Raw genomic sequence first — 20,548 nt, 5'->3', positions numbered from 1 at the left:
TTCTTTCCACAAGAAATTACAAAAACACGAACAAGACTACAGTGTACTGTATATAAAAAGTCTACACACCCCTGCCCGAACGCAAGATTTTTGTGATTTAAAAAAAATAAGACCAAAGTAAATCATTTCAAAATTTGTTCCTCCATTATTGTGACCTGTACAACGCAGCTGAATAAAAAAATAAAAATACAAAAATATTAATAAATAACTGAAGTCATGTGGTTGCACAAGTGTGCACACCCTCATAACTGGTATATGGCTGTGTTCTACAATAACCAATTCATTCAAACTCATGTTAAATGGGAGTCGGTGCACGCCAGCCACCATTAAAAGTGCCTCTGAGTAATCACAAATAAAGTCCAGATGTTCTAGAAGGCTTTTCCTGACCATTTTCTTTTCTAGAAGACGCATGAATTTTTTGTTGTTGTTGCTAACACTGACTACTATTTTTTTTTTTTAACTGTTCCTAATTCCCTCCACACTGTCGCCAAATCTCGCACGTACATGTGGACAAATACATTCTTTTCCGCTTCAACAAAGGCTGAACACAATTATTTTCAACCTTTAAGCTCAACTGTATTTGTGCGGGTGCTGCCTATTTGCTCTAGTTTATATGTAGGGTGAACACAACAATGCACTCCCTCGAGAGAGGTAATGACAGCACTTGTGCCCGCGTATGCTGTATGCGCTTTGTGTGTGTGAATGTGGAAGAAAATGAAACGAGAGGTTGAGGAGGAGTATGCATATTTATGGGGTGCATGTGGGTAAAGTATGTGGGTGGTATGGTTGTGGCTGAGGGGGATTCGCATGCTCTCCTTCACGCATATGTGTATATATATATATATTAGGGATGGGAGGAGTGTTAGCCTGGCTGCATAAACTCTTCTCCCTCCACACAACAGCTTCTATTCCACAACATCTCCTCCCACATCTCCTCCCCTCGCCACTATCTTTACTTCCCTTTCTCCCGGGAAGTGACACAGAATTCTTTTGAACCAGGGTGCATTCACTCCAACAAACCCCCCCCATACACACATATATCTTATGAGAACCCCCCTCCCCCTCCCTCCCCCCAGTCAGGCATGCGCGGTAAAGGCAGCGGCTCACCTCCCGCGGGCCAAGCTTGGACTTTAATTACGCACATGGCAAAGAGAGACGGCAAATTCTCATTCATATGCCGTCTTACTACGGCGAAGATTCTTCCACGCCTGCAAGCGCGGGAGGCGGCGTGGGTGTTTGCACATAGGCCGGCTCGTATCCCTCGCTCACAATCCACAGCCGCTGACATTTACACAGGAAAGAAATCAAACCAAATGATACTACAAGGTGCACGGACACACACATGGACGTACGCAGCTGGCTGTGCAGGTGGAGGAGGGGGGCGGGGGGGGGGGGGGGGGTTGCAGATGATGATTTATATGATGATATACATCTGTAGCAATGTGATTTGCATCCCAGGCAATGTTGCATATCAATGGAGCAGGGGAAGCGTTTCATGGCGGTAATGTTATTTTGGCTTCACTCGCCGCAGTTATTTCACAGGCATGAGACCTCATTTATTCACAAGCCATCTATGGAGAAATATATTATTTCAATTTATAGGGCTGCTATGGAGATGCGCATGCCACATTATGGATTCTGACGGGATCGTTTTTCTTTCCCGTCATCAATCATAAAAATGAACTGAGGTCAGAGAATAGATAAATCCATTATTTGCCACACATGGCGGTTTTCATATGGAATAAAGTATTGGTAAATATCTGGTGCGTGGACACATGCACAATTCATGATGAGTGACACCAAATATTATTACACTAACATGAATCCAAAAGCCCTACGGCAAAAAATCCGAGCCGCTTTCAAAATCAATAAAAAAAAACTAAAAAACACCCAGCCACCTGTTGCTAGGCAGAATCCATGAGTCTCGCTCACTGTCATTCTTGAATGGCAAACTAGGGACTGACTGACACTAATAAGTGTTATTAGTATCAGATTATCAAACTTAACTTAACTCTTGAGTAGTCACCAATACCGATACCAAGAACCAATACCACTAGTACTTTTGATACATAAAAACTCCCCCCCTCCAATAAAATGACAGACAACTTAAAAAAATCACAATATAGCATTTTTTTCTTAAAATTGCATGAAATTAATGGCAATTTCCTATTCTTCTCATTTCTAGCTCCTGATCATAAAACGGTCAGTCAATACTGGTATCGGCTACAGTCGCAAGTACCAGTACGTTGAAAGGCCGGGTACTAACCAAATACCAGTACCCGGTATCAGTGCCCGCACAGCCCTTCGATACAGCGGCAATGTATTAACTCTTTGACTGCCATAAACGTTATAAAACGTTTAGCATAAACCTAGGGAAGGGCGCCGAGGACGTTAAAAGACGTCCCCTATGTTTTTGTTTTTTTTTTTCAAAAACGGGTGCAGGAAAGCCTTGGGCAGCTGTGCTGAAAGTATCAGGCAGATCTGATTAGTCAAAGACTCGTTTTGGCCCCTAGAGGGCAGCGATGACTCTCTTTGCACAAGGTTGGATGGGCCGCCCACCGTGGGCGTCAGTAGAAGACGTGAGGCGGAGCTAGAGTGTTGAGGAGACATGGCTGAATAAGCCCACAATGGCTGCCCAAGCAACCGGTTGCAAGCAGCTCACGCTTGAGCATTTTTTTCAAAGACGGAAAGCATCAATCAATACTAAAAAGCGCATTGATGTCAACGATGATGATGACAACGAGCTCTACGCCAAAGTTGGAAGCTTTGGCGTGACTGTTATGAACACGTAGTAAGCCTCACCGGCTAAGCGCGGCTAGCGCGGCTAGCGCTGCTAAGGCCGGAAAACGCGCACAATAGCCGGCCGGGTACTTCTACACAATCGGACATTCGATCGGGCGATGGAGAGTTGGCATCGACCAATGCAGATTGATGATGATGATGATGATGAATCCGAGCTCTACGCCAAAGTTGGAAGCTTTGGCGTGACTGTTATGAACACGTAGTAAGCCTCACCGGCTAAGCGCGGCTAGCGCGGCTAGCGCTGCTAAGGCCGGAAAACGCGGAGCTGCACAAGCGGACATTCGATCGGACAATGAAGAGTACCCCGAGTCCAATGCATATTCATCGGAGGAGCGGGTACAGTCTGATCACGGAGAAGACACTGTTTCTGGACTACGATGCCACCATGAATGGAGTGGATAAAATGGATCAGAACATCTCCTACCACCCGGTATAGCAACTGAAGGACACGGGGAAGCGAGACGTAACGAAACCGTAACGTAACCGTAGCATGATCCTGATATTAGACTTGATGACACACTGCAGTATATACTTGCTATTCCCCGGAAAAAAACGGCCTGCAAGAAAGTGGCGCACGCGAAGAGGCAATCTGTTGTGCAAATGCTGTTGCGTCTCTTTGCACGCAGGAGAGTGTTACAAAAAGAAAAACTGTCGTTGAAACATCCACATATTTGTAAATAGTACCACAGTTGCACACATTTGTAAATAGTTTGCCAAATTGTTGTCAAATTGTTACACTGTTGAATGTAAATAAACGTATTTTGCTATCAAAAAACACTTTTTCATTCTTGGTGGTAGTGTTTTATAGAAGTAAAGCACTATTTAGGTGTTTGTGGCATCATTCATGGACAAAAAGAAGTGTAAAATTCACTAGAATGCATGAAATAATATCGTTTCACTAAAAGCTTGATTTCTCCATATTTTGGTCCAAAACAGGCGAAATTGGGTCAAACTAACCATTTTCTATTGTTGATTACTAAAGAACGGAATAAGGTAGAAACAAACTTTTTTTTTCTGATGAAAGATGAAAGTCCAATCTTTCATTTGGTAGTACGTGTGTTTCCATAGTCCAAACAGAACATTTTCTGTGGACCTTGGAAGATCAGTCAAAATGCTTAAATCGGCTGGCACTGGCGGCATCCCTTTTCTGAAAACGTCTGGCAGTCAAAGAGTTAAGAAGGTAAATAGACTTTATCTACACCATATGGTGTCCAAAGCGCTTTGCAAAGCCTCACATTCACACACACAATCATACACCAGTGTTTGGCTGCTGCCATGCAGGGCACTGCCAGAACCACTGGGAGCAATTTAGGGTTCAGTGTCTTGCTCAAAGACACTTCGACACGGTCACAAGAGCCGAGGATTAAACCCACAAGCTCCCCGGTTGAGAGAAAACCACTCTAACACTGAGCCATGCCGCCCACAGGACGATTGAAGGAAGGAAGACACTGCTATACTTCCACAAAAACGATTTCAAAAATAATACAAATAAAAATAAGTGTAAATTAGCACAAAATAAAAGGACTTTCAATTAATAAAATGCAGAGTAATGGCAAAAACTAAGAAGGGACTAGTCTGAACGAGCAAGCCCACAAATTGCTCTATATTAATTATAAAATATTAGGGGTGGGGATCTTTGAATGTCTTACGATTCGATTCGATTCCGATTTTTGGGTGCACGATTCGATTCAGAATCGATTTTCGATTAGGAACGATTTTTGGTTCTGAATGATTTGGTTGACTGATTTTTGCTTCAATTTATAGGTGTTCAAAGAATCGTAATGATCTACTCCAGTCTGACTCGCTAATGCTAATTAGCGCTCTACTCGCGGCACTTTTATCACTCAAAAGAACGGCTCCACGCTGCAAAAAAACAACCTTTATGAGAATAACTTGATCGTGACTTTTTCCTTCTACTCTCTAATGTGGCTACAACTTAACAGTGTATCAGACCGCGTGGAACCACACTGCCCCTAAGTGGCCAACTCGGGTACAACATGAACAGCGCTCCCAATAAAGGCACACACAAACAAAGGGAAGACAGTATAAAAGAATTTAAAAAAAATCTATTTTGGGACATTTAAAATCGATTCTGAATCGTACTAAATGAGAATCACGATTCTTATGAGAATCGATTTTTGGGCACACCCTTGTAAAATATACAGCAGTGCTATCTGCTACAACACTCCATCCATTACTCTAATAGGAGTCAAATCCAACATTATCAGCAAAGAAATGTGAAGTTCTATGTAACAATACAAATCAGATGGGCAGATTTCAAGTCCCACTACGAAATGCTGGATGCTTGCTGGCTACTATTGGAGTGCCCTTGAGCAAGCAAATCGAGACCCTTTTCACTTTGACATCCCAACATGCCTGCTCGTGCATTATTTAATTCTATGCCTGCTGTGCAACACAAACTGCACAGCAGGGTGCCAATTGGATTTCCCTCCTAATTAATAACATTTAAAAAAAAATACATCAATAAAAACATTAATTTGCTTCAAGTAAGTTAATTTCCGCAGTGACTCCAACAAACTCACACGTGTGCAAATTCCAAAGTTTTGTTGAAGAAGCGGTGGCGGGATTTATCGATTCCAGGACGAGAAGCCAAAAACCTTAATCCCTCATAAAGTGGCAGGAAGGAATCAGTGAAAAATACTCACACACTACATCAACATGGCTATGTGGCTATGGTCTGAACGGACGAGAGACTTGAGAATCGTGCGATGGATAGCGAGGAGAGAGAGAGGAGGAAGTGATGCAGAGAAGCCAACAATAGGGCCGTAAAGGAAGACGACTATGTGTGTGTGTAGGATGCCAGTGAATGCAGCACTAACACAAACAGACAGCAAGAGCGAAAACAAAAGAAGAAGAAGAAGAAGAAGCGGGCCGACACAATGACACAGCAAGCATGTGGCCGAGATTCAGTCAACTATCATGTCAAAGTTGCATTTGTAATTACAAGCAACGTTCGTTAGGTTGTTGGCAAACATTTCAGGCCCGCCGCACTGGCCTGTGACTTGTTGAAACAAGGTCACAATTCACTTAGCCGTATCGCAATTTCCGCATAATTACCGGCTAGGAGGAGGTAGTGGGGGGGTAAAGAACGCTCAGACACATTAACTCTGTGATGTGCGTCATTATGGCGATGAGAGTGGTTAAAAAGCTTTCAGCGTCGGCCTCTTTGTGACAGCTTAAATGGATAAAACCTCAATTAAAGACGTCGGCTTTTTCTGCGGGCGGAATCGCAATACTGCCTGTTTGTTGACTGGAGGAGCGCCGATGCCCTCATAATCAAGTGTCTCTTAGAATTTCTTGACTCTCACCAACTCCATTAAGCGGATCAAAAACATACACAGAAGAAGCTGCACGTTCAAATTCCCTCCCAAATTTTGGACCATTTGAAATTCTACCGGCATTTTTTCAAAACAAGGCACGCGCTGGTTCAGAAACTTTCTACGCCAAGTAGCCTACCGCCTCCAAAAATGTATTTGCCTCTCCAATAAGATACAGTACTAAAATACAGTAGCATGACAGTGATCATCAAGTGAGGCTGAGGTTTTATGCCTAAAAGGTCAATTTCATATTATTGTGAGCTACTGTTTGAACAGTAGCACTGTTCTTAAAATAAACAAATAAAAAAATACAATGATTAATTTAAAATTGCTCTAAAAGATTACATGTAAAAGTATTGTACTTAAAAGTTAAATACAACTGAACCGTACTTATATTGTACTGCGCTCAATTAAAATACAAGGTTAGGCAATTGAAACAATATGCAAAGATGGAACATTCGATTCGGCAATTATTCGGCGTACCACAAGAGGGCGCCCGCATACCACAAGTAACACGCTGCACAATGAGCGTCCAAAATATGAACTGAGTGCATTTAGTATTCCAAATATATCCTTATACGCCTGTGGCTTTCCTTTTCTTCGTTTTTTCATTTAAAACTAGCACAGAAATGGCACCTTGACATATGAGTTGAAATTGCTTCATGACCACACTTGCATTTTATTTATTTATTTTTTATCTCAAATTATCTTTCTGCATTAAAATCAATGTAATTCAGTTCATCTGTTCCAATGTCCCCACAAATAACAAAACATTTTGGAAATATTTTAAAAATCATTCATAAAAAATATGAATATTCTATACATGGTATAGAATAATATAGAATAATCACGTAACAAATTACAACAATTTTGCTTCAATTCAATGGACATTGTGTGGCTCCTTCTGGTCTGCACAACTTGGCCACCTGGGGGCAGTATAAACCAGGCATATGGATATACATGAGACACAATGAGTAATATACCAAGTGTGAAATGTGCATCGCAAAAATGTAAATAAATAAATAAATAATAAATGTTGTAAAACATTGCCTGTACCATGAATACGCTTTTAAGGTGACCACAACATGAACCAGATGAATCCTATTCCAATTATTTCCCACGGGAAATGTTACTTTCCAGATGATGCGGCGTCGTGAAACAGATTGTGCGCAGCCTTACGGTTTCCAGCGCACGCCATTAAGTGTCGTTAAGTTGCACCTCTCGCCGGGGCAGGTGGCTTGGATGGCGAGGTCTGCGTTCCTCGAGAGGATAAAGCCCTAATTGTGGCGTCGCTGGGCTTCATTAACACAAGCCCGGTCCCGCTCTGTTGTGAGCGGGCTCAGCATAAGGCTGCCGACTTGCCGTCATTAGCTGCGAACACGCCATATGCGCACAGCAGGTGCGCATATGTGTGTGTGTGGAGAAGCTCAAAACGCACACACATCCATACGTTCACATTAAATATTTATGTATGTATAAAAGTGCTTTGAAAACAGGTTGTAAGCAGCATGGCCTTGTTATTAGCACCTGATTACGCCACTGAAGCTTAGTATCGACTGGCAACAAGTGTGTGTCCGTATGTGTGTGTGTGTGTGTGATTTGCCTACAGCCCTTTGCTGTGGGGGATTTGTTCTCTGTGGGCAATTTGTTCAAATTTAACACATGGGTGGGGAAGATAAATAAAACGCGGCAGATAACAAAGGGGAAGCGAGAGGCGGGCGGTCAGTCGTCGATTTGGCTGTCAGGAGGAAAGAGAGAGAGAGAAAAAAAAGTGGCGATTTATTTGCTTCAGGCCATGTGCTTTTTACTGACGTGCGTTTAGCATTTAGCAAGACTGGTGACAGCAACTAATCAATGTGGCCATCCCTCTTTTTTAGAGGCATTTAAAAAATGTGCAATCCATCTTCTCTGTCAAGATCTGCTTTTACTACAACCATATTGGCCGCTTCTGATTCAAATGCTTTTCCGGAAAATCTATACATGCGTCATTCCTCTGAATCTGCGCCGTTTGCGTCCTCGGGAACTAAAATGTATGGAAGCGCCATCAAATTAACTGTCAAATGTATTTTTGGTTTCCTTATCAATCAGAGTTTGTTAGGTCTGACAGCTGTTTTTAATTGTGGCTGCACAAACCAGTTGCCATGTCGCTAAAGATGAGTCCAATCGGAATCAGCTCATCTTACTACAGTCTTTCTACAGCTAATCAGTGGGATTTTGCTTATCTGCATATTTTTTTAAACAAATTTAATTGAATCCCTTCAAATGGCTAACACAATTGAATTAAGTTAATTCAAGTTAATATATCAAGTTTAATTAATTATAATATAATATAATATAAAGCAAGTTTTCCTCATCTACACACACTTTTTATTTAATTTTTTTATGCTTCTAACTTTCTTGGAAAAGTTCTTTGAAGGTCCATTGCTCAAAGTAAGGTCCATAAATGAATGCTTGGTTGGGTTTGGACCAAAAATTCCCAGAGACATACTCCAAAATCTTGTCGAAAGTCTTCCCAGAGGAGCTGTTAAACTTAAGCTGAGGAAGGCCAACTTTCTCACTAAAATTCCGGCAAGAATTGCCCGGTTGGTTCACATACTTTCACGTGATGTCCTTGAATCAGTCACTTGTTCGCAATTGTCGTCCAATCAACTTGCAAATCCACATTTAATGACCTTTACATTATTTAAGCCTTCTGAGGCAACGTTTGAGTTGAAAGCAATCACAGTTAGCATTGGACATCAATACTTCATTTTCACTCAAGTGCTTCTGATGAGTTCCTCATCAGCACGGGAGGGAACGAAACAGTCAATTAAGACCAAGTAGAGCTGGATTTTTAGGGCTTTCCTTATTATGCACATTAATGTGAAGGTTTTTTTTTTGTATAGCTTTTGGGTAGTATAGGACTTGTTTAAGGATATGTTAATGAAATGTGACGTAGGGAGATTGACAAAAACTCCACTTTTCTATCATCTCAATTTTGGTGGAAATGCTGGAAGCGCATATTTTATTGGGATTCTTTATTCTTACTGCCAGCATTCCCACCTATGTTGTTTCTAACCTTTATTATTATAGCATTTTATTCTCCTCACTTTTTTTGCCATTGAACAACTCCCACATAATACTTTCGATTTACAACCTTCAAATTTCAACTTGCTTCAAAAATTAAATCCCACTTTAGACAGATTGCAGTTCAAGTTTTCTCATTTAACTACATTTTACAATTTGTAATTTTCACAATCTTTCAATTTCCTTCATAAGCATACATTCATCATTCAGCTTCCAGCATTCCCACACAACTTCTGCAGAAATTGCACTTTGTCTAGTTCAATTTAGTATTATTACTGTATCTTACACGAATATACATAAATATACAAGTCAACACCCCCTTAACTCTTTCACTGCCATTGACGGCTATAGACGTCAAAAATTAATTTGAACTATTTCTATTAGCTTAACATTGTTTTTCCACTTCTGTTAACAAGAGTATGAAAACCTAGAAAAATTATTTTAAAATTATTTAAAAGATTATTAAAAATGTATCGTAATTAATCGCATTACTTCACTAGTTAACTCACAATTAATCACAAATTTTATATCTGTTCTAAATGTACAATTTAAAAAAAACTAGGTTTTCATACTTAAAAGTAGAAAAAAATGTTTAATAGAAATAGTTCAAATGAATGTTTGACGTCTATAGCCGTCAATGGCAATGAATGAGTTAAAATAATTGCCGTCATTTTTCTTGCAAAAATATTATTTTTGCCTAAATCATCTCATGATGCAAATGATGCAATTTATTTGTGTTTCCTGAAAATTCTGGGGAAAAAATGACGTAGGCGATTATTTTAAGAAGGTGTCAAAATATACAAAAGCCATTACAGTAAAAGTTTAGCAAAGTGTGGGAAAATGTGGTTTTGGTGTCAGTGTAGCCTTAAGTCCATTCATTTTCTAAACCGTTAATCCTGTTAGGGTCATGGAGGGGGTTGACTTAGTGTGAGAGGCGGGGCCCCGGGACTTATCACCTGTCAATCACAAAGCTGACACAAAAAAGTATCCTTAAAATAGCACAAATCTAAAACAGTTCTTCACTTTTTCCAGCTGAAGACCGAAATGAGAAATATAGTTAGCTAGCATATCATCGACTGTACATAAGAAATCGAGACGTTAACGACTTTCTTTCCTCATCCCGCATCCAAATTTACTTCGCAGAGAGCATAGAAAACCACCGCGTCTTATTATGCCAACAGCAGTCATCCATCACACAGGTGTGTTCCCTATTGTCTCTAATTAATGGCGCCCGGGTGCAAGTGTCTGCGGCGCGCCACGCGCACGCAAAAAAAAACTTCCAGCACTTTGTTCCCGAAAACCCAAACAAGTCCAGAGCTCGCACGCTGCAAGGCCTTATTATTTGTGACTAATGACCGCTCGCGTGGCTGGATCTATATAACTGCTATGATGATTGCTGAGCTGGTGCGCGAGCGCGAGCGTGTGCGTACAGGGGTGCTATCCGACATCTAGCAACAGTGCAAAAAGTCCATGATGGATGTCTTGCACATACTAATGCGCGCGCAAAAAAACACAGACGGCACAAGATAGTGTGTGAGTAATAGTCTCCTTTGTGCACATATTCATAAATGTAAATGTTGTTGTGCTAAGTGGGGCTGGGAGACGGATCGTTTGCGCCGCTGTCAGGAGGCTGCTTGATTGGCTTGTTTAATGTCTACGGGATGCTTCTCGACACACACATGCAACACTATTGTGTTAAATAGAGAGCGTGAAAGAATAAATGCGTTGGTCAAACACCATCAGCGTTATTATGCGCTTTGCTTTGCTATAATTAAACAGAAAATCATTGTGACGAAGGAAAGGTTAGGTTCGTTAGTTGGTTCGGTACATTCGTCTTGTAACGTGTTTTTTATTGTTGTCCTCATTAGGTTTGGCGGAGTACATCCTTGACTGATCGGCAGTCAAAAACAGACAGAGGTCGGTAGAGAAGAAAAGGGGGGGAAAAAGTACTTCGGGTACAAAGTGAATTATATTGAAGTATTAGTTCTGGTAACTAGTTCATGATTATTTTTCTGATTTCACTCATATCTCAATATTTGATATATGCATGTGCCTATAAAAGTACCCAGAGATGCTTAGTCATCCTCATATAGTGGATCATAATTATTGTGGCGACTGTAAAATTCAGTTTACTGTCAAACCGAATACAAAAAAAAAAGTGAATTACACGTCTCAGTTGACAAATAATGGAATAGACGGGCTAATGGGTAGCGTCTATGTGGCAATATGAGAAGGCTTTGGGTAACGGATCTTTGAACATAAATGGTGCAGCATCACATACAGAGAGAAATAATCGCAAACATATATTTCGAGGTATTGGTCTTCACGTTGGCCGTACCCTCTTGTGGCCGTTTTGCAATCAGGAACTAGAAATTACAAATGAGAAGAATAAGAAAAAAAATGGCCATAAATGTTATGCAATTTTAAGAAAAAATGCTATAATTGGGTATATAGGTCTATCTTTAAAATGATCTGTGATTGTTTTTATTTATCAAAAATAATTGTGGTATCAGTACTTGGTATCGGTGACTACTTAAGAGTTGAGTACTTGTAGTCTCATACCGGTATCAGTCTGAAAAAAAAGTGGCATTGATCATCCCTGACTAATATTACTGCAGCGAATGAGCTGTTTACAGTAGTTGTGAAACTCCCCTTCATTTGTGGCTCCATAACAGTGTGATACTGCCACCTGGTGAGCAAGTCGCAAATTGTTTTTTATAAAGTACAATAATATACAGTGTTATTTTCCTTATTAAAAACATTACAATTTTTTGTGGTTTGTTTTGGGGGACCCTAGAACGAATTAATGGCATTTCCATTCATTTCAATGGGGGGAAATTATTTGAGATACAATCTTTTGAGTTAAGTGTTGTCAGACAACAAATTGAATTCTTATCTAAAAGGCACCACTGTATGTGAATATGGACCATACAAATGGCTTTTAAAAAGTTGGTCATCATGAATACAAGATGTAAGCCAGCATATGTGATGTGACTTCACACAAAAAGCAACAACAAAAAAAAAATAGATTTAATGTTTAACACTGCTAAATTAAGAGATATCACCAGATAGCCAGTATGCAAATTAGTAAGCTGCTGCATTATTAGATCTCACGCACACATAAGCACACGTCGCACACGTCGCACACACCCAATCACAGCGGTGGCTAATTGCCAGGTGGTGGGAGATAATGTGCGATTTAATGGACTGATGGATTTGTTTTTGTTTCCGTCACCCGCCAGCGAACAGCAACATCTGTAACAGCCGACAACCAACTTGCACACATATGCCGGCGCACACCAGCCATCGCGCAATGAACGCGCCCAGGGACAATGGTGGCAAGTGACTGATAGGCTTTGTGCAAAAACAGGAAATGAAGCATATTGCCGGACGTGAATGCGAGGAGTATCTATTTATGAAGCGGCTAATCCTCGGTAACAGTCCGTCTCACGAGGTTGATGAGAAAGCTCAGGGGGGGTCCGAATGCGGATGAGGAGCCTGCAGCTTTTACAGTGTGTTTACCGCACTGACTGACAGCTACACCGCGGCTTATTATTGGCCTTGGAAACCTCCACGCCGCACCGCCAAGTGCGAGAAACTCTGGAGAGTCCACAACGCCGGCGGCGAGACACACGCACGCCAACAACAACAACCTTTACAACAAGTGGGTGTTGCGGCGTCCGGTGCACATATACTACTACAAATACCGCAAATGGGATCTGCTGTTGAAAGGGGAGTTGAAGAAGAGGTGTGAAAAAAAATTGATTAGACAGGTTACGCTGCACTTTCATGGCCACCCTCAATGTGTACAGTACGTTCACACTGTGCCTATTCGCATATTAATAAGGTACGGTATGGATAGAAAAGTATGTTATGTATCTCCAATAAAAGACCATTCGATACGTACGGTATATCGATAAATGGGATGCGATAGGATTTGAAGGGCGGTTTGATTTTAAAGTGGAACGATTCGATTTAACGGGATTCCGATTGCGATACGGTACGGCTCAATTCGAGAGGGTACGCCGCAATGAGTTCCTTTTTGGTCATGTCACAACATGAATGAGCTCGTAAGTACGGTAAATGTGGTATTTGCACTCAAGTGATGATATATATATATATATATATATATATATATATATATATATATATATATATATATATATATATATATATATTAGGGGTGTAACCCAAAAAAAACGGTTTGAACGGGATTTTTTTTTTTGATTTTAAAGATGTAACTGCTTTGAATCAAACCAAATTCCACTTGGAAATATATCAAGATACATATTGAATCGTCTTTTATTGGAGAAATATATCTTAGAAGAAAATGGCATATTTACACTACTGGCAAATTCAGTCAAATGTATGTAAAATGACACACACAAAAAAGGCGTACCGTATAGAATCTAACCGAGTCGAACCGAATCAAATCGTTTCACTTTCAAGTTAATCGTCCTTGAACTGTTTGTGCACCCTACGTATGGAAAACCGTATTATATATATATATGTCTTTTGTAGCAAGAGATGCGCACCCCTAATATATATATACATATATATATATATATATATATATATATATATATATATATATATATATATATATATACACACACATTGATATTTGAAAATAGAACGATTTGATTCTGTTTATCATCTAAATCATAAACAATTGTCTGATTCAAACCGTTTTTTTTCTTTATTTTTAAGCATATAAATATATATATATATATATATATATATATATATATATATATATATATATATATATATATATATATATATATATATATATATATATATATATATAGTATCATCGTTGCTATGTGAAAAACACTTATGTCCATTTTTTTCCTCCATTTTTTTTTATTTTTACGTTTTTGAGATGAATGCAGACATCCCCAAAACGCAGACATAAACAAAATAAGGAAAAAAAATGGACACAGGTGTTTTTCCACATAGCAGCGACGATATACACATATATAAGTCTGTATAAAAAAAAAAAGTTCCTCCTCATGCATACTGTACGTTCACACTGCGCAGTAAGGAAAGAGACAAAGGGAAGACGTGAAGATCGGGGATAAGTCAGGTCCACTGGGATGCCGTGTTCTTTAATTAAGCGCAGTCTTTTTTTCTGAAAGACACATACTGAAGGAGGCTACACCGCTGGGAGGAAGATTGGCAGAGGGGGCAGGAATCAGGAGGGTCAGGTTACAGATTAAGCTGCTCTCTGATAGCCTTTGTCTGAGAGCCAAGTGATAATACACCCAGCAAAGTAAGACGCCTAATGACATAGAACTTTTAATAAGACGTATTCAAGTCTTTTGCTATTAAAACCTCTGTGTGTTTAACTATTCCTGCAAGAATAAAAGGGACGTTAAAAGGTATTAGAGGCCACTCTGCTTGCAGGATTCAATAAAATATGCAGCTACTTTCTCTGCCATTCCACTGCTATTGTTTACACTCAAAGGCAACCCATTAGCTGATAATGACTGTTCATATAGTGGCCTTAAGAAGTTAATTTACTCAAGGACATAGAGTACCAGCATCTACTACACAGGAGGCATGCTTTTAAAAACATTATTAAATAGTAGGGATGCACCAATACTGATTACCATTACTGGGCATCTAGAGGCGCGGTATCAGTAATCGTAAAAATTCTCTGATATTAGAAAACTATATTCGCCACATCACCAGCCTGACGTATAGCTATCGTTCTTTAACCATTCACTGCTGCGGAACATTATTTTTTTTTTACTCATCCAGCAAAATCCGACCGTTTACTGCCACGACGAAAATATTCATCAAGCACGTTTTTCAACAAGTAGTTGGAAATACAGATTGTAAAAATTCTGGTTTTTAAATGACTGGTAATGACCTGTAAGATGGTGGCGTAGTCATTGTAGTAGTGATGCAATACCAGCGGTGGCCACATTCTTTATAGCGTGCTATCGAAGGTGGTGGTAATGCACCCAAAAAGTATTTGGCCGATCGTCAAAGGAGAGCAGAAGAAGAAGGGTTGTCATGTCAACGGATGTGAGCTATAGCTAGCTTAGCATGTGGCTTCCTTGCACCACGACAAAGATTGACAGCGGCAAAAGGCGCAATAACCCTTTGGTCACTCTGTAAACACGGGATTCTAGTTAAGGTAAGCCATTTTAAACTAAAAAGAAACTCGTTTGTCGTCAACATTGGGTATATTCAGAATTTCCTTTTGATGCTGGTGCTGCTGTCTTGGTCAGCAATGGGATATCAAATGAGCATGAGTAAATGTGAATAAGAAGCATCTGTTTGTGGAGAGTGTTTATTTGTTTTACGCAGACAACACACCAGGCCTGAATTTCCTGTTGTAAAAACTAAAAAGGCTGACTGATAAGACTGACGACTAAATGTTTGATTATTTTCCAGCTGAGTTTTCATATTGTTTACATCTTTAATAAGCGCAGCCATAAAAACTGACAGCGGCAGTTCATCTCTTTGTCTTAGGGGCCCAATAAAAGCACGGAGGAGGTACAAACAAACCGAAATAGTCAAAGCGCATATGAAAGATGGGGAGTGCGCCTCACGTAGGCAGATGGAGGAATATTTGTACCTCTTAAAACTAAATCACTTTTTTTTTTCCAAAGCATTCGGTGACCTTGCCGGGAAACCCATCTTGTTGTGGTGTCAAATATCACCTTTAGTTACGATAAGAAAATATGCATTGCTTGATGTTAGTACGCTACTCACAAGGCTGAAATTGAAAAAAAGAAAAAAACAGACAAAGATCTGCAGCTTGAATCACTTAAATGGAGAAGGGAACGAGGGGCCAGAGGATTAACGGGACAACAAAAAGGACAACGGAGTGAGTGTAGACTTGAACAGGAGGGTTGGGAGAGGAGAGATTGAACAGTGACACGGCGACAACACAATGAGGTCAGCGACAAGAAGCGCTCCTAATTGAACCAGATAGCGACGACCGCGACGAGAGAGAAACTCTTGCTCGTCTTTCCGTTCCTGCGCGGCTGATGCTGGCTGAAGGAACGAATATGGAGACGACTAAAACTGTGTGCGCAAGTGAAATGGTCCAGAACAGGGACATTTATAGTCTGTTAAAAAAAAAAAAATCCGGCTAGACTCATTCAGGATTTTCTCACGCGTTCCAACACAACTGGTTGAAAAGAACATCACAAATTACATACAGCATGGTGTGGGAGTGGGCATCACGTCTGCCTCGCTATTCCAAGGCTCAGGGTTCAAATTGATATCTCCGGGGCGGGGCGGGGTGAGCATGTTCTCAATTGTTCATAGTTTGTGAATGTGAGTGGTTGTTTGTGCACTGCGATTGACTGGCGACCAATTCCAAAAGCGCCCCGCCCCTCGCTCAAGGTCAGCTGGGTAAGGCACGATGGTAAAATGGTCGCACGGTTACAGCTGAACCTCGAAAGCCGTACAACACATAATATGAAACACATGGCTTTAAGGTCACATAAGGCTCCCGAGAGCTAGCTAGTTAGCTAGCTAGCTTTTCACAGGGTTAGCTGTAGGTGTGCGTGGTGGCTTTTTGGGGCGACTTATTTAAAGGGAGCAGCATCAACAAGGCAGCAAAAATACATCCTTTTTTTTTCCACATGAAATTTTGTTTAAAGGCGGAGTTTATTTATGTATTTATTTATTTATATTTATTTCATTTTTGACTTAAGAGTAGTACCGTTATCGGTTTTAAGTTATGCTTTTTACGAGACCATGCCAAATGATTGAGACTTCATAAGTCACGCCTCTGTCTCTGATTGGTTGTTTTTCTTTGGGCGTGGTGGTTTCTGTTATATCAAAACAACGGCAGTAAACTGAGCTAGAGATGGCTAATTTTTTTTTAAATTATTTATTTTTATTGATTAATTAATGTATTTATTGTGGTCACATATATTTATCATGCATTGTGAAGTCATAAATATATATTTTTTAAATGCGAAAAATTCCCACTCCATCTTTATTTGTTTAATAATGCATGACAAGTAAGAAAAAAAATGGCAATTTAAAATGAAGAATTTTTAGCTATCAGTTAATGTCAAAATGTTACTTTCACATTTCTATTCCTTTCTAAATCTAAACAAATTGGATGTCAAAAGATTGTGTTTTGACCTTTGAGGTTCCTCTGTATATGTTTTGGCCCATGTTGAGACATGTTGCAAATAAAACTGCTATGCACATAGACACAGACACACGCGCACACAAAAATTTGCAGCGGATGCAGAGGATAAATCCAAAGTATCCCAGTGGGATATAATAAAGCAGAAAGAACGGGCAAGAAAACCAGCACATTTCTTCTTTATAATAGGATCGTAACAAATAACCCTCTCTTCCTCACACACACAAAAACCAAAGAAGGCAAAAGGTCTTACTGGATGTTGGAGCTGTTCCAGTAAACGGAATGCCTGCTGATGGACCCCTGGAGCGGGCTGGCCCAGGTGAGAGTCGTTAGCACCCAGAGAGACAGCGGTACCAGAGCCATGCTCTCGGTTCCCCCTCCCCTCAGTGTCTCGGGCCACTCTCACTCTCTCTCTCTATCTCTCTCTCTTGCTCGGTCCTTCAGCCCACCAAAGATCGCGACTCAACCATCCCAGCTAACGCCTGTCGGATAGAAAGAGGGCAAAACAAAAAGCGAGCTGAGTGCTGCTGCATGTGCGTTTGGTTAATTAGTGTCGTAAAAAAATTAATGGAGAAAAAAGTATATTGTGGTGCACACAGACACACACACATAAACCCATCCTCCACTGTAGTAGGAGTGTAGATTTTAAAAAGCTGGACGTGGTCCTCCTTTTCTCTCACCGGGAACTGCTGCTGCTGAGTCCGCCGGAGGAGCGCAGGTGACCGGGCACGCTCAACGAGGGATGTCGGTCTTTCCGGGCATGGAATGCTCCAGGAAACAAGGCGAAAGAGTTGATGTGGAAATTAGGCACTGTTGTCAAAATATTTCAAAAAGCAAGTCCTCATCAAGTTGTTGTTGAAGGTGATGCGGCTTCCCCTTTTTCTCTGTCCCATCAATCAAAAGCAGCGAAACAATTCATCCCAGGCTCAATCCGACAAGCATCGCTCCCTCCGGTGAGCCCGCCTGCCTCCAGCTCCTCTCCTGCGCGCGTCTTCCTCCTTTTTGGCAGCCAGCTCTCGTCCACTCGGGCGGCTCCGCCCACCGCCGCCGACGTCACAGGCGCAGTCCTCCAGCGTGGTGGCGCAAACACATCGGGAATCGCCTGGCCGCCACTTCCAAGTTCTTGTCAGCCACTCCACCCATCATCTGCCAGATACGTCTGACTGCAGCCAAGGGACACATCTGGAGCCCCTTTTTTTTTTTTTTTTTGCATGGGCACGCCCCCTACTACTATACACACACATGCTACATGCACTTACAAGCACACACACATTCAAGGCTGAAGTAACACCTTGACTTTGGGAGGTAGTTTACTTCCTAGATTAATTTATTCTGTCAATCGATTTTCACTATCGTAATAAATTAAAACACAATTATTTTATTACAGACCCTAAAAAATATATTTTAAATTAAATATAACACTGTACTTATTGTATCAAAAATAAAAGAACATGTAAATAACTGGGTTAATAAAGTTGAATTACTATGTTCAACTTTTTTTTTTTTTTGTAGAGCATTTAAAAAAGAACCACAAGTGAAACAAAGTGCTGCTCATAAATAAACATCAAACACAAGAAAATTGAACATGATTTAAAAACACGAAAACAACAACAAAATTAAAAACAAAAACAAGGGCATAGTCTCATGCTGTGTTGAAAGGTTTATGAAATAAAAATGGGTCTTTTAAGTTGGGTTTAAAAAAAACAGATAGTGAGGAGGTTTTTCCAAATGTGCACCAGGAGATCGCTCGGATCAGCAGCAGCAAAAAAAAATAAAAACGCTATCCCCTGTGAGCTTTCATTTATTTTATTTTATGACATCGGTACCTTTAGGAACATCTGGTCAGCTGGCCCGAGGCGCACTGGACAGAAGCGTAGAGATGGAGTAGGTAAGGTAGTGTGAGACCATTTAGAGATTTGAAAAACAAATGGAATCACAAAAGAAAACTCCAAAAAGGCAGCCATAGTGGAGACAAGCCAGGAGTTACGTGCTCCTTCATACGTGTTCCAGTTGAGAGACAATCACCTGGACTGGATTACCTCACCCCCCCCAAAAAAAGGTTTGTATTTGTATATATTAAAAGCCATTTCAAAATAAAATACTGCCCACGGGTTGATAGTTGAAATCCTAATTTTTAATACAAAACACAAACCGTAAATTAGCAATCATGCTATAATGGTGAAGGAGTCACACTTGAATATACAGTCAACAAAGCCAAAACAAAAAAGAATAAAGATATGTCTCACTCATAACAAATGAATAAAGACGCGTCTCTCTCAGTCATATCCAAATGGTGGGAACATCCTTTTGGCAAATCTTCACCCTGGCTGGAGTTTCTTAAAATGATAGCCAGGCCTTCTTGTCCAACATCGCTGTCCTCTGACCTCACAAATGCGCTTCTCAATGAAAATTTGGATAGACATTCGCTAACATCTTGCAGAAAGTCTTTCCAGAAGACGGGAAGCTGTTTATCATACAAAAAGTCCATGTTTTCTTCCATTTTCAATTCACAATCACAACTTTTCTTATTAGTGGGATTTTTTCTTAAAAAGATAGATAGATAGATAGATAGATAGATAGATAGATAGATAGATAGATAGATAGATAGATAGATAGATAGATAGATAGATAGATAGATAGATAGATAGATAGATAGATAGATAGATAGATAGATAGATAGATAGATAGATAGATAGAAAACAAAAAAATACTTATTTTCTGGTAGTATTACCACTTGTAAAATGTACGACTATTTTTCTTAGCAATTTCACCTTTTTTTTTTCTTTTTTTTTTTAATAAACTACCTCAGTGATGAACCAAAGGAAATCGTTACAGTTGCTATTAAAATACTATATAAAAAGATGAATGTGATATTTAAGAAGTCCAGGAAAATTGTGACCAAGTCAAACAACCAATAGAAAGAACCACTCTTTAGCATTAGCAAGAAAATATTTAGTAAAAACAGCATTTGTTTCGAGAAAAGCCTTCTGTGTCTTTATTCTTTTGTTTCATTGCAAAATATTTTCCAGCAATGTTTTCCAGCTGTTATATATTACCATTAGTGATTCCAAAAGTGTGATACGATTTCCACTAGCGGTACGCAGGCTCCCTCTAGTGGGATGCAAAAGACTCACCGAATGAAATGTTGAAAGTGTACATAAAATTACAGTAGCTTCAACTTATTTTAATCCAGAATAGTATATTTAATAAAACT

At 40.0% G+C, this 20,548-nt stretch overlaps 1 protein-coding gene across 1 annotated transcript in view; it reads right to left on the bottom strand.

Annotated features, from left to right (window-relative positions):
- efna3b (ephrin-A3b) overlaps nucleotides 1–18,409 on the bottom strand; it is a 69,336-nt gene extending 50,927 nt beyond the window's left edge. The window contains exons 1-2 of the mRNA XM_086079047.1: nucleotides 18,015–18,409; nucleotides 17,588–17,816 (exon numbers count right to left, since the gene is read on the bottom strand). Of these exons, the coding sequence (XP_085935173.1) occupies nucleotides 17,588–17,697 (110 nt within the window). The 5' untranslated portion in view covers nucleotides 17,698–17,816; nucleotides 18,015–18,409. The remainder of the gene's footprint in view (nucleotides 1–17,587; nucleotides 17,817–18,014) is intronic.
- Nucleotides 18,410–20,548: the final 2,139 nt, after the last annotated feature.

The sequence above is a fragment of the Leptonotus elevatus genome, chromosome 6 (genome assembly GCF_054856555.1).
Source record: "Leptonotus elevatus isolate MCC_2025b chromosome 6, RoL_Lele_1.0, whole genome shotgun sequence".
Classification (NCBI taxonomy): domain Eukaryota; kingdom Metazoa; phylum Chordata; class Actinopteri; order Syngnathiformes; family Syngnathidae; genus Leptonotus; species Leptonotus elevatus.
The sequence above is the reverse complement of the archived record's forward strand: the minus strand, read 5'-3'. Positions and strand labels throughout refer to the sequence as shown.